This window comes from Rana temporaria, chromosome 6 (genome assembly GCF_905171775.1).
Source record: "Rana temporaria chromosome 6, aRanTem1.1, whole genome shotgun sequence".
NCBI lineage: Eukaryota > Metazoa > Chordata > Amphibia > Anura > Ranidae > Rana > Rana temporaria.
The window spans coordinates 115,751,988-115,767,103 of record NC_053494.1 but is presented as its reverse complement, the minus strand read 5'-3'; the positions used below and the strand labels follow the sequence as shown (position 1 = coordinate 115,767,103).

General features: G+C 42.1%; 1 protein-coding gene across 1 annotated transcript in view; it reads left to right on the top strand.

The window, feature by feature from the left end:
- Positions 1–10,275, top strand: part of BMPR2 (bone morphogenetic protein receptor type 2) — a 220,220-nt gene extending 209,945 nt beyond the window's left edge. Inside the window, exons 11-13 of the mRNA XM_040357231.1 lie at positions 4,019–4,191; positions 4,503–5,752; positions 8,777–10,275. Coding sequence (XP_040213165.1) covers positions 4,019–4,191; positions 4,503–5,752; positions 8,777–9,027 — 1,674 coding nt within the window. The 3' untranslated portion in view covers positions 9,028–10,275. The remainder of the gene's footprint in view (positions 1–4,018; positions 4,192–4,502; positions 5,753–8,776) is intronic.
- Positions 10,276–15,116: the final 4,841 nt, after the last annotated feature.

The window sequence follows — 15,116 nt, the reverse complement described above, 5'->3', positions numbered from 1 at the left end:
TACTGTGTGGGGACATGTGTTTTGGGGACATTGTGAGGGGACTTTGTGTGTTACATTGTGTGGGGACACTAGGCTGGTGATCAGTGTGTAAAAAGCTATAAAAAAAACAGCTCATACTCACTGATCACCAGCCGGCTGTAGCGATCCACTCTCCTCTCATTACCGACAACTTCTGTGTGAGGAGAGGAAAGCTGATTGCCTAGCAACCGGGTCTCTATTTACATCACATGATGGCTGTGATTGGACACGGCCGTCATGTGATCAGGAGGGCCAACCACAGAGCCCTCGTGCCGATCGGCGATGCACCGCATCCGGGTGACACGAGCGCAGCAGGATTGCGCTGCTGTGCGGGATCCCCCTTATTCTGAGGGACGTTCCTGAACGTCATCTCAGAAGGAGACAGCGCCCCCTCAGCCGTATATATGCAGTAGCCAGGTGGGATGTGGTTAAAAAAACAAAACAGCCGACATTGGCCCATGTGTATGTTGCTCTATCTGACAGAAGCCGGCCGTTTGACCGACTTCTGTCAGACGGCATGCTGGAAAACCAGCAGCTAACGACTCCCAATCAGCCAATGGCAGTGAGCGCCGATTGGAGTGTTCTGGTAGGTGGGCGGTCCCCCTGTCAGAACACAAGGTCCCCCTGTCAGAACACAACAGCTCAGCAGGGGAGATTGCTGAACTAACCTTGCATGGTTAGTACAGCGGCTCCAACCGGAGCTGACAGTTTTTTTTTTTTCATTCAACCCGCATTGTACCCAAGTTCTACAACAATCTGGGTACATCCAGCCTGCCAATAGATGGTTTGAATCTTGGCAAGTCCCTACTGAACTGCCCGAGATTTGTACCGTTTATAGCCGACTTTACAAAACTTCATAAACATCATTCAAAACTGATAGGTTGCTGTTGTCAGCTACCCAGCTTTTCTTTACTCCGGTCTGGGTCCAATTGAAAATCAAATCATGAATGCTACATTGACTAATAACTTAGCTCCGTCATGTTCCATTGTGGTGGATTACTGCATGCAAGCTAATGTGCAGTATGTTAACCATTAATGTGCATTGCAATAAAACAGTCATTCATATAGAATGGGCAGGGTTTGTGTAATTTTTTTACCCATGACACCACAACATTTGTATATATGTTATGGTGTTCTGCAATGCAGGACCATTGGCACCTACTGTAGTTGTTCTATACAGTGTCATGTGTTAAACTGGCCATACATTATACAATTTTCTTATTCAAATTTCTTTAGATTTACCTTCAACTATGTAGTACAAGGGCCTGCCTGATTGCACACAAATAAGTGTTTAGATTTGACCTCATATTATAAGGTTTTGGTAAATCTAAAGGAAAACTATAGAAGAAAATTGTATAATGTATGGCCAGCCTTATTCTGCATTGGGGTAAAGTTTGTCCAAATGCTTGTTTTAGTGCTCTTAAAGCACAAGTATCAGGAGAGCCATAGCATACTAGCTCATTATGAATTACTTACCTTACATCAAAACCCCTACAGCGGCCCTCCGGCAGGCGACATCTCTCCTGGTGTTACTTCCAGGTATTGCGGGCTCCGGCGCTGTGATTGACCGGAGCCACACTGACGTCACCCCCTGCACAGGAGCCGCACATTCACTGATGCAACGGCACTTACATGCCATTGCTTCCGTGCGCATGTGCCGATCGGCACATGCAGGGGATATCTCCTAAACCGTGCAGGTTTGGGAGATATCCATGGTAGCTACAGGTAAGCCTTATTATATGCTTAACTGTAGCAAAAAGTGGTTGTAAAGGGTTTACAACCACTTTAATGGTGTCTGTGTTTCTATTGGCCTCATACTTACTTTCTGTAATCCTAAACCTTATCCTTAATCTCTGCCATAAATCTAACTGTTAACCTGAACGTAATCATTACAACTAACCTTTAACCTGAACCCAACACATCATTAGGTCACAGTGATGCTAGTGTTGCAAATTCTATCACAATAAAAAAAGCCATGTGGTAAAAGCCCAGGCACCTTTTTGCAATGTGAAAATTTAGCAGTACCAAAGTAAACTTAGATATGTCCAAGTTGGCAACAAGTCCAGGAAACTAATAATAAAGGGAACAAATGGGTTTGCACAAAAACACAAGATAGCTATTGGAATTCTGCAACTTGTGTATGTTTTTGACCTGCTGCAAATGCAGCAGATGAAACCTAGTCAATTAATATGTTTCATTGCTGACATCATGTTGAGATATCTTCAACTGAAATGTATATTTCTAATTTGTATGGAGTTGGAGTGGGGCAAGGTGTAATACAGCATAGTGCTTCTGCAGCTCAAAAGGGCTCCACAAGCTGAGCGCTCACCCCCAGCAGATCTTTTAGGGCTCATTTACACAAACTTTGCCGTCTGAAGAGTATCCTGCAGTGAATTGCTTTTCAGAGAGTGTATGACGGGAGGAGAAGAAACATTATAAGGCCTCCTCACCACCTGTTTCAACCCCTAAAAATCTTTACAACTGCGAATGCTCGCAGTTACTGTATGGCCTCATTACGACCCCAAATATGATGGGGGTACTTTTTGCCATGCAGCGATGCTAAGTACATGTGTTCACCATCGTCCATTGCCTTTGCAGCTTAGAAGGGAATGGTTGGAGGGTGGTAAACCACTTCAATACAGGGAACCTTCACTCCCTTCCTGCCCAGGCCAGTTTTCAGCTTTCAGTGTTGTCACACTTTGACTGACAATTGCACGGTCATGCAAGACTGTACCCATATGAAATTTTCATAATTTTTTCCCCCACAAATAGAGCTTTCTTTTGGTGGTATTTGATCACCATTGGGGCTTCTTATTTTTTGCTAAACAAATAAAAATAAAGACCGAAAATGTTGGAGAAAAAGGTTTTCTTCGTTTCTGCTATAAAATTTTGTAAATACGTTTTCTCCTTCACTAAGGCCGGGTACTCACGACCAAACATGTATGGTGAAAGCGGTCCGTCGGACCGTTTTCACCATACATGTCTGCCAGAGGGCTTCTGTACGATGGTTGTACACACCATCGTACAGAAGTCCGCGCGTAAACAATACGCGGGGCGTGTCCGCGGTGTCGCCGCGTCGATGACGCGGTGTCGCCGCGACAATGACGCGGCGACGTGGGCGGCCCGCCTTTAAAATGCTTCCACGCATGCGTCGAAGTCATTCGACGCATGCGAGGGACGGCGGGCGCCTGGACATGTACGGTAGGTCTGTACTGACGACCGTACATGTCCGAGCGGGCAGAATTCCAGCGGACTGTTTTAAAACAAGTCCAGGAATATTTGTCTGCTGGGAAAAGGCCCGGCGGGCAAATGTTTGCTGGAATTCGGCCCGCTCGCGCCCACACACGACCAAACATGTCTGCTGAAACTGGCCTGCGGGCCAGTTTCAGCAGACATGTTTGCTCGTGAGTATGGGGCCTAAGGGTCACTAATGAGGCTACACTGTTGGGCTCTGATGAGGTGGCACTGATGGGCACTTATTAAGAGGCACTGATATGCACCACTGATGGACACTGATAGGTGGCACTGATGGGAAATGGGTGGCACTGATGGGCACTGGTAGATAGCACTGACTGCATTGCAACCACCTCACAACTGTGTACAAAACAGCATGGTGGTGTTGCATTGCAGCACAAGGGTACAGCGTTTATAGGGTTAAATCAAGTACAAGGACTCGCCACTTGACAACTGGCTATGGCCAAATCACTTTTCAGGGGGCGCCAATAGGTAACACACACGTGAATAAGCTCTATTCCAATAGTGTTTCTACTAGGTAGTAAAGTAATAAAGCGTCACCTTCAAGTGCATTCTGCATGCGACTCCAAGAAGAATGCATTCAATAATGAGACAATGTAACATGGCAAGAACATAAAATATTAAGTACTATGGTCAATATTTACTGCTGTATGTAATAAAGTATAAAGCTTTCTGAATGCTAGAAGAAGTCTTAGTCCTAGTTATTCCTTTAGATACTATAACAAATGATACATTTTCTCCACAGGCTGTAAGATCACTTAAAGAAACAATTGATGATTGCTGGGATCAGGATGCAGAAGCCAGGCTTACAGCACAATGTGCGGAGGAGAGAATGGCTGAGTTGATGATGATCTGGGAGAGGAATAAGTCAGTAAGCCCAACCATCAACCCAACCTCTACAGCTGTGCAGAATGAGCGGTATGTGCACTGCAATGAGAGCTAGTCTGAGAAAGATCCGTGCCATATATTACTAAGTCCCTAAGAATTATTTATTGATTGTGTTTTTCTGAATGTACTGTATGTGGATTCTATCACAACATGTTGAGGGTGTTTCCTTTAAAACAAGAAGGGTTAAGGAAACATTTAGAGAAATACAACTATAGATATATTATATATGTAGATGGAGAACCCAATAACCTATTTGTGTTTCTGTGTAAAATGGTTGCATTTACATTATTGGTGATTAAGATTGTATTAATTTTTTTTCTTTTATTCTTTTGTCCCTGAAGCAATCTGTCACAAAGTCGACGGGTCGCAAAAATTGGCCCATACCCTGATTATTCATCGTCATCTTATATTGAAGATTCTGTGCACAACCCTGACAGTATAGTAAAGAACATCTCATCTGAGAACTCCATGTCCAGCACTCCCCTTACTACCAGTGAGAAGAATCGGAACTCTATTAACTATGAGCGGCAGCAGGCTCAGGCACGTCTCCCTAGCCCGGAGACCAGTGTAACCAGCTTGTCAACCAACACCACCAGTACCAACACTACAGGACTCACACCAAGCACTGGTATGACCACGATATCAGAGGTCCAGTACTCGGATGAAACTATGCATGGTATACAGCCTAATGGACCGACTCCTGTTTGTCTGCAGCTCACAGAGGAAGACTTAGAGACCAATAAGCTGGACCCAAAAGAAGTTGATAAGAACCTGAAGGAAAGCTCAGATGAGAACCTTATGGAACATTCCCTGAAACAGTTCAGTGGGTCTGACCCACTAAGCAGCACCAGCTCCAACTTATTTTACCCACTAATTAAGCTGGCAGTGGAATCCACAGGGCAGCAGGATTTTACCCAAGTGGGAAATGGCCAAGCTTGCCTAGTACAAGACATACACCCTGCACAACACTATCCTCTTCCTAAGCAACAAAACCTTCCCAAAAGACCTACCACCCTTCAACTAAATACTAAATCTTCTGGCAAAGAGTCTAGGCTAAAATTTGGCAGCAAGCACAAATCTAACTTGAAGCATGTCGAAACAGGAGTGGCCAAAATGAACACAGTGAGTGCTGCAGAACCTCATGTGGTGACAGTATCTACAGCTGCAGGTAGGACAGGTTATGTGAACTCTCAGGGGCCCTCAAGCCAGCATTCAAATACAGTCTTAGGTCCCAATACCAACTCGGTGACCCTCAGGGCACAGGAGATGCTACAAAACCAATTCAGAGGCGAGGACAGCCGTCTGAACATCAACTCTAGTCCAGATGAGAATGAGCCACTGCTGAGGAGAGAACAACAGGCTGGGCAGGATGAGTCTGTACTAGACCGACTAGTGGAAAGGAGGGATCGGCCACAGGAAACCAGCAGGGTAAACTCAAATAACAATAACAACAGCAGCCAGTGTATACAGCCAGATCCAGGAGCACAGGTTCCATCTGTAGAACATAGACAGCGCCAGACACGGAGAGCACAGAGACCTAACTCCCTGGACTTGTCCACCTCCAGTATTATGGATAACTGCAGCACACAATGTAAGCTTAAATTCTCTGATATACAGTATATATATATATATCTAAGTTACACTATTTACGTGATAACGTTACTTATAACCTTCTGTGTAATATGTCGTTGATTATGAATGTCTATATCACTGTTGAGATCTGAACCATTCATTTTAATATGCTGTCCAATTCCCTGGATAAAAATCTGTCATTTTGGTAAATAAAGTCATGTTTAAAGCAATAAGGAGCCAGTTAGTTATATTTCATCCAAGCTAGTGGCCTAGATATAGGTAGCAAAAACACTCTTCTCACTACAAAATTAATTTCTGTGCTACCCAAGTATTATTATCTTGGGAATTTGGCTCAAGCTGCTTTGAATACATATAAACTCACAGTACAATCATTAATGCATATAATAGTAACTGTAACAAATTACCCAGATAGCAAGTAATTGTGCTGAAAGTTTGGCAATGACTTGCTAAGCTATTGCTAGACTTGCCAGGCTTCACCAACTTATTGCACAATTGTAGCAAGTCTGCATTGGATGACTCCAGATCAATTTTCTTTGCAAACATTCTGCAAGTTCTGGTTCAGTTAGGTTGTGCAATAGTCACCCCACCACAGGGGTCACTGTGGCTGAATTTTCATGCTGTAGTGTAGACTTGCAATGCTCTTGCTGTAGACTCACCACTGCAACTTTGCTCTTGCTAGAGACTTGCCACGCAAATTTTCTAGAATTGGGAAAAGTGTCAAATAGAACTTGTGCTTCAAGTGCTCTACAAGTGTACAACTTGCCAGTGAAAATGTGCAGCAAGTTAGCAGACTTATGCCGTGTACAGATGGTCGTTTTTTGTGATGAAAAAAAACCGTTGTTTTTAAAAACGTCATTTAAAATGACCGTGTGTGGGGAAAACGTCGTTTTATGTCTTCTGAAAAAAATTCGAGCATGCTTCAATTTTTTATGTCGTTTTTCAAAACGTCGTTTTTTGTGTCACAAAAAATGACAGTGTGTAGCTAAAACTACGTTTTTAAACCTGCGCATGCTCAGAAGCAAGTTAGGACGCGAGTTTGAATGTAACAGAGTGCCGTCGTACGTGCTGAACGTAACCGCGCTTTGCTAGAGCTTTTGGAAAAAACGATGGTGTGTATGCTATGTCGTTTTTGAAAATGAAGTTTGAAAAACTTGTTTTTTTTTCATCACAAAAAACGACCGTCTGTACGCGGCATTACAATTCAACACTGCCTCAAATTTATGACAAGTTATCTTTGCTATCTTGGTAGTTCCTAACATTCACAACTAGGAAATTACAACATATCTATTGTGAACCACAATTTTAGTGTTTTGGGTTGAGAGGCAAAGATTGCTTCTGTGATATTGATCACCCTAAAGAAACAGAAGGATATAGTGGAAAACAAATATTCTTCAACATGGTAACTTGTAATATTTTTTGTTAATAAAGATACAGTATGCTGCAAGGTTGTAACATTTTGGACTTTTAGCAATACAAATAATTAGTGTGGTTACTATAATTGTTTTGCAAAGGATTATTTATTGAATAGTTGCTATTGGTTCTGGACTCTGGTAGTGTTCAAAAGGGAACTGGTATCATCTGGAGCTTATAAGGTAAGTCTGGATTTTTAGGAGTTAAGGTTGGGATTAAGATTAGAGTTGGGGGTTAATGATGAAGTCCAGGGTCAAGATTAGAGTTTGGATTTTGGTGGGATAAAGTGTTTGTTACCCTAAAAAATATATATCCTGTTCCTTTAAAGCATGTTAAACAGCACAGGGCTTGTGCTGTGTAACTTGGCCCCCTGAAATACCTGCCTGGTTCTGCCCTCCTCTTGTAAACTGACCACGGTTTATCATGGCTGCTGAGCCCTGACACCGCGGTCAGTTTTTACGTGCCTCCGTCATCTGCAGCTCTCCTGTCCTCCTCTCCCCCCTCCCTCCCTGCCTGTCAGCTCTGTGTCACTGCCCACCCCTTCCCTCCTGCTGCTGAAATTACAGTTAAAGTTTCACATTATCCTCTCTGTTTAATAATGTTTGGTGCCCCAGTGTCTGTGCTTAGTTCATAAAAAAAATATGCAGCTATATACCTGATTTCAGAGCACGGCTCGGAGCTCACGTGACCAGCCGCCTCTCTCCTCCTCCCCTACTGACGTCAGCGGGGGATTCTCAGGCAGAGGAACGAAGGAACATGCAGAGCTGTAGTCTGAATAGACCAGCTGCTGTTATCTCAATGTGTCGAGAACTTGTCAGAAGTGAGTGTGCTGATAACAGAGGAATGAAGCACCAGAGACAAACGGCACTCAGAGCTTTGGAGAGAGATAAGTAAACACTACAGATATGTAGATATGTGCCTAGGTCAGATTTCATGAATGGGGTATACAACCACTTTAAAGCGGACCTTTAGCAATGTTTTCAACTTTCCATCTATTAAATTTTCTGCCCTTGTTGTTTTAAATTTGGATAGTTAAAGTTTTTTTCCTGCCAGTAAACCTAATACAGCCCACTTCCTGTTTCTTGTCTGGTAAAAAGCCTAGGCTTATAGCATCATGCACAGCTCTCTCATTTTTGTGAGCGTTTTCCAGGAAGGAAGAGGGCCAATGAGAGTGGCAGAGCTGGAGATGTGCCTCTGTATGTCTGTGTAAATCCAGGAAGTGAACAGGCAGCAGCTTCAGCTGCCCACAGTTAAAATGGATGCAGCCAGACTTAGTTGAGGGAGATTTCTGCTGCATATTTGGCACACAATCGCAGTATATATAAAATAATATGCAAAGTGGTTGGAGGGAAGCTTCAGAATGGCAAAGATGTTTTTATTACAAATTATGTGAGCAGACTGCAGGTCCTCTTTAAAATACTTCTAGAATATTGCAGTCAGTAAGGAGTACTTTTTAAGAAAATAGAATCGCAGTTCCCATGGTCCTTGTTAGAATTGTGACCTCTGTGGTCCCTGTTTCTATGCTATCCTATTTATCTTTCTTACATTAGGTGAAATTAAAGCTTTGAAATCTTATCCCTATAAGGTACTGAAAACGTATTTTGTTATTTAGGTGAGACGCTATCAGACAGTCGGGCTGGCTCAGGCGAGAAGATAAAGAAGAGAGTAAAGACACCGTACTCCCTGAAACGATGGCGCCCCTCTACATGGGCCATCCCCACCGAGCGTCAGGACTGTGAAGTCAACAACAATGGGGGCGATGACACCTTCAGCCACTCAAAGTCGACCACAGCTGTTTACCTTATAGATGGGGGCACCGCCACTGCTGCCCTCACTAAAGATGCCAGGATGAGCTGCTTGTAAATGATCCAATCATCTCTTTTTTATTATTAATATTTTTATTATTATTTTCAAGTTTTCTGACTGCCTCCAAAACCAGATTTTTTTTTTTATCATCTAGTGAGCAGAAGACGTGGAAAATCATATTTCTATCATCAAATCTTTGTACAGGACTTGCAATAACACTCATGGTTATGGCAGGGACAGTAATCCAGAAGGGGTTCATGTCTTGTCCTTCCACGACCATGGGAGTTACATAGAATTAAGCTATGCAGAGTAAACACACAAAATACAGTTTATGCTTCCTTTTTTTCTTTTTTTTTTTTGTTTGTTTGTTTTTTCATTTTTAAGGTAGTTCTGCACCTTCTACATATTGTTTTGTTAGTCCCAAGTCTGCTCATGTTTCATGTATATGTAAAAAGAAAAAAAAAATGAAAAAACAAAGAAAAAGACCACAGAAAGTGGAACACCGCTGAAAAAAAAATGTTTCGGAGAAGATATTGCTGACCATTGTGGTCTCTAAAAATTCTGCAAAAACTGTCAGACAGGATTAACTGCAGCAGTGTCTTGTGCACGCAAAGTTTGATTTTTATGCTGTGTCTAGTCTGTATGTTGATGTGTTAAAGAAGCGCTTGTTCAAGGACAAATACACTAAGAATTGCTTATTTCCTGCCTTTTTTTTTTTTTTTTTTGTAGCAAAAAGACTTTGCACTTTTAGGTAAAAGCACTGCAAGTCATATTGAAAATGGCTGTCTCACAGGAAGTTTCCATTCACCATTCCAAACCCCTAAACTGTGAATCAGTTGACTCCGAAGCTTGGACAGATTTTAGCCCTTGATTCATTGGGGCTTTAATCTTTTCAGCTACTGGAGGAGACAGAGCCACAGCATGATGGACTGACTGATGAACTGAGGGGGTTTGATGTAAAATGTTTACTTTCACCAAGCTTATTTGCGTATCGGACAACCATTGACACTTGGAGGAAGAAGAAACAGGGGGTCACGTCTATTAAGGCTTTAAGGCGTATGTTAAAAAAAAATAAAAAAAAATAGATTAAAAGATTATATAAATATATATATAAAATATGTGATTATAACAAGAAAAGAGCTTATAAAAGTGATATTTTAGCCTATCCGTGCAAGAGTGAACACTTGTTAAGCAGAGTGGATTACCTTTGAATATCTGGCTTTTCATGTACTTGGTTGAAATGTGCAATGATATATTTTTTTCCCTCAATGCTTTACTGCAAAATACATTTCACTAACACTAAAACTTTCCGTACTGTTTGTGTTTTTTTTTTTTTTTTATATATATATATATATAGTTTTACCCTAAAAAACTGCTACAAGCTACTTTTTGTATCTGAAAGCTGCCCGTTGCTGGTTATGTCCTGTGAATATGCTTCAACTTTGTATTTTTAATAAGTATTGAATAAATGTATGCAAAATACAGAATTTAGGCTTGCCCCTTTAAAGAAGCAGTGTCACGGTGCTTAAATAACATACATAATGATACTGATCTCAGGCTCTCTGTGGACTGCACTGTATAATATCTCATTGCCTGTTTATGACAGGTTTCCGTTTTTGCAATTGATATAAGGAAAGACGGGATGGACAGCCGCACTCCAAAAAAAACATAAGGTTGTCTTTATTGTAAAAAATTTATAAAAAATGCACTACAAAACAAGCAGAACACATGGAAAACAGCCTACGCGTTTAACACTCCGATTAGTGCTTAGTCATGGCTAAGTACTAATCGGAGTGTGAAACGCGTAGGCTGTTTTCCCTGTGTTCTGCTTGTTTTGTAGTGCATTTTTTATCAATTTTTTACAATAAAGACAACCTTATGTTTTTTTTGGAGTGCGGCTGTCCATCCCGTTTTTCCTCATATCAATTGCTTTGTGCATTGCCAGCACCCTTGATTTCCTGAACCAGTGCAGATTTTCCCAACACACCCACCTGGAGCGGTTACTCCCTTCCCTTTCCGTTTTTGCAACCTTACCCCCATCAAGACTACAGTATACAATCTCAAGCCTCGTACACACGGTCGGATTTCCATCGGACAAAGCCTCTACATTTTTTCATAAGGGCGTTGGCTGTGAACTTGTATTGCATACAAACGGCAAAGAATTGTTGGTCAACAAACATGAAACTACGTGTTTTTTCACCTCTTTAGCACCACTCTTTGGGCGACTTCTGCTAATGTAGTGTTATGGTGAGCATTGCTTCTGAGCATGTGTGTTTGTACTTTGGATTTTTGGAAATCCAACATCTCACATATGTTGTCGGAAAATTTTAAAGCATGATATTCCACATTTGTTGGCGGAAAATCCGGCAACAATTGTCCGATGGAGCGTACAAACAGTCGGATTTTCCGCCAACAGCCTGTCATCACACAATTCCTGTCGGTAAATCCGATCGTGTGTAAGGGCCTTCAGGGTGACAATTTCCTGAAGATAGGTTGAGATATTGGCATATAAACTGAACTTTAGCAGAAACTGCTAAAATAAGAGAACTGTCTCTTCATAACTTAGCCCATCAGCCCACCAAGACTAGTCAGATTCCAAATATGCACATTTATATTGTTTTTATATATAACTTGTATTTGCACCGTTTCATATACAAAAAAAAAAAAAACTTAAAAAAAAATTGAATATTTTCTCCTTGAAAATGTATGCAGAAAAGACTTGAAAAAAGATGAAAAACTAGTTAAAGGGGTTGTAAAGGTTTGTTTTTTATTTTCTAAATAGGTTCCTTTAAGCTAGTGCATTGTTGGTTCACTTACCTTTTCCTTCGATTTCCCTTCTAATAGCTGGATTCAGAGACGTTTACGCCGGCGTATCAGTTGATACGCCGTCGTAACTCTGAATCTACGCCATCGTAAATTTATCGGGCAGCGGTCCATCGGTTCGGTTTTGAAGCAAGTTTTAAAATTTTGGACCGAAGGAAAACAAACCGATGGGCTATACACACGGTCGGTTTGGACCGATGAAACTGAACCTCGGTCCATTATCATCGGTTTTGTCCGACCGTGTGTACGGGGCCTTAAAGAGATTTCTCTCACTTCCTGAATATTTTTAAAGGAAAGGGTGAGGGGCCAATAGAGAAAGTGAGAGGAAACCTGCCCAACTAAACCCAGCCAACAATGAAAACCTGATGCTCTGTACACACGTTCAGACCTTTGTCCGAACAAATTTACAATCGGAATTCCATCGGAGGAAAGAGAACATGTTCTCTATGAAAACTCTGATGGAATTCATTGGAATTTCCCATGGAATTACTCCGATGGGGCTACACATGGTCGGAATTTCCGATGGAAAAAGACGGAAAATTCAGATCGTGTGTATTAGGCATAACAGATCTCCTTACCTATCTTCACTTAAAACTTGGCTGTGATTCTTCTTTATTGCCATTTGTTTTTTAAAAGGGGTTAAATCTTTCATAATGATAATGGTTAATGGAATGCTGGACATTCATATGATATAAACACAAATTTAAAATAAGAAAACCTTGGAGCGATCAAATTTTGGAATTAGGTTATCCAGCAATTCTTGAAAAATAAAATCACTCGGAATCTATTTACTTTTTCCAGATGGTGTTCTGCAGTAATCACTATGCATGTTAAAGTGGTTTTAAACCTCCGACATGACATGTGAACAAAGCATGTCCCTCTATAGTATGTCTCAATTAGGAGCACTAAGTGGAGTTTCTGGCTGATGTCTAGTTCCTCCGCTATCAGTATGAATCACTTCTGACAAGTTTTCCTGACACCTATAAAAAAATGGTGACAGGACAGAGAGCTCCACTTGATTGACAGCCTTAGCTCTGTTTCTGTGTGCTGTGTGAAGGTGGGTGTGTCTCTCTCCTTCAATCAACTGTTATAGCTCTCCAGAGTGTAACTTCAGCTCTCCGCCACTTTTTTTGCCTGCTCAGGCAAGCTTAATAAATTTTGGACTACAACCACTTTAACCCACAATACATGTGCTAGCACATTACAGTGTTATTCATTTTGCAGTATACCACAATGTACAGACACCTTCTACAACGCGTTGTGATAAAAAAAAAAAAAAAGATGCTGCATATCCGTTTTTATGTCCGTTCTGGTGCATTGAGGCATTTTGAATGGGTTTCTGTAACGCAACACATCTTAAGGCATCAACGCACTATTCCCAACGCACACGTTCCTGTAGAGATGGCTGTATGTGTAAGTGGGTACTGAAGTGACCACCGGCTGGAAATGTGAATAGTCAGAAAGAGTGATGTCACCAGCACACCAAAAACCCATCAGGATTTACTTCCTCTTTAACACTTGCGGTGTCATGCCTTAACATGCAGAGATTGCGATGTCACCAGCACACCAAGATCTCCAAAATGGGTCCAAAGCTTTAATCAGTGATCACATTGTTACAGCAAATAGCAAAGTTTTGGAGCCAGGCAGGACCCCTTCATCACATGGTCACATGCACGATGAAGGGGTCCTGTGTGGCTCCAAAACGTTGCTATCTGCTGTAACGATGTGATCGCTAATTAAAGCTTTGGACTCATTTTGGAGATCTTGGTGTTCTGGTGACATCACGATCTCTGCATGTTAAGGCATGACACCGCAAATGTTAGACCCCTTTCAAACTGAGCCTCCCATAGTGTCGGTGGTAAAACGCTGCTACTTTTACCGCTGACGCTATTTGTGGATTTGTGGCGAATTTCGGCCGCTAGCGGGGTGCTTTTAACCCCCGCTAGTGGCCGAGAAAGAGTTAAAACCACTGAAGCAGCGCATTGCGAGCGGTATAACCGCACTGTCCCATTGATTTCAATGGGCACGAGCGGTGGAGGAGCAGTAAACACACCGCTCCAAATATGCGGCTAGCAGGACTTTTTTTTACTGTCCTGCTAGTGCAACGCTCCAGTGTGAAAGCCCACACCGGAGACAATGGAGCAGCTGTTTGAGGGCGGATTGCAGGCGCTATTTTTAAGGCTATAGCGCCTGCAATACCTCCTCAGTGTGATAGGGGTCATAAAGAGGACGTAAACCCTGATGGGTTTTACTTCCTCTTTTGCTCACTGCAAACCCTGCAAATTAAAAGCATTATGGGCTAGTATGCATTGCATACTAGCCCATTATGTGACACTTACCTGCAAATGAATCCATCGCTGTCCCCTGTGAAGGCTACGTCCAGCTTCACGCCCCTCTTCCTTCCGGGGCCGCGGACTCTGGCTCTGTGATTGGCCGGAGCCGCATGACATCACTCCCGGAGCTGTCCGTAACAGCACAGTCTAACTGTCAGTGCGTATGTGCCGATGACTTAGGCACATGCAGATTCAGAGGATATCTCCTAAACCGTTCAGGTTTAGGAGATATCACGGGTAGCTACAGGTAAGCCTTATTATAGGCTTACCTGTAGGAAAAAGTGGTCTGTAAGGGTTTACAACCACTTTAACGCAACGCACTGGAGCAGCAAAGTGTGCATGAGCCCTCAATGAACAGGCAGTGTTAAAGCGGGGTTCCGGGCATAACATTTTTATTTTTTTGCAATCTCAACTATATTATTATGAATATTCATTAAAGCATATTAATAAAGCACGATCGGTACATAAACAGTTGCAAAAACCTACCTGATATCATCTCAGGGATCTTGTGGCCATTTCCATCATAGCTGTGGGCATTTTGAAGCCCAGTTCATGTTTCTTTCTGGATTTTCCGAGAGAGGTGCATGCTGGGATTTTTAGGCACAGTAATGCCCAGAGACTCCTGGGAAATGAGTGTCACAATTTCCCAGGAGGCAATGGGGTCTTAGGACAGGAAGTTCTACCTCCGCGGACTAGGAACTAGGCAGATTATGAAATCTGCCTAGTAACAGCCATATAGAAGTGAGTTTTAGGGTGGAACTCCGCTTTTAATACAGGAAAACATACAATTGTCCTGAATTCATAAAGTTCATTTCTTTACTGAATTTGTGGCTGCAACTTCTCAGCCATGGGAGAAGGTGTTGGAGAACATGTTGGCTGTGATCAGGTGATTTCTTTCAGCAGTGTTATTAAATGTAATCAAACATTACAAGGACAAAAACAATCATGGAAAGCTAATCTGTGGCCTGCATGACTCTAAATAGTTAGCCT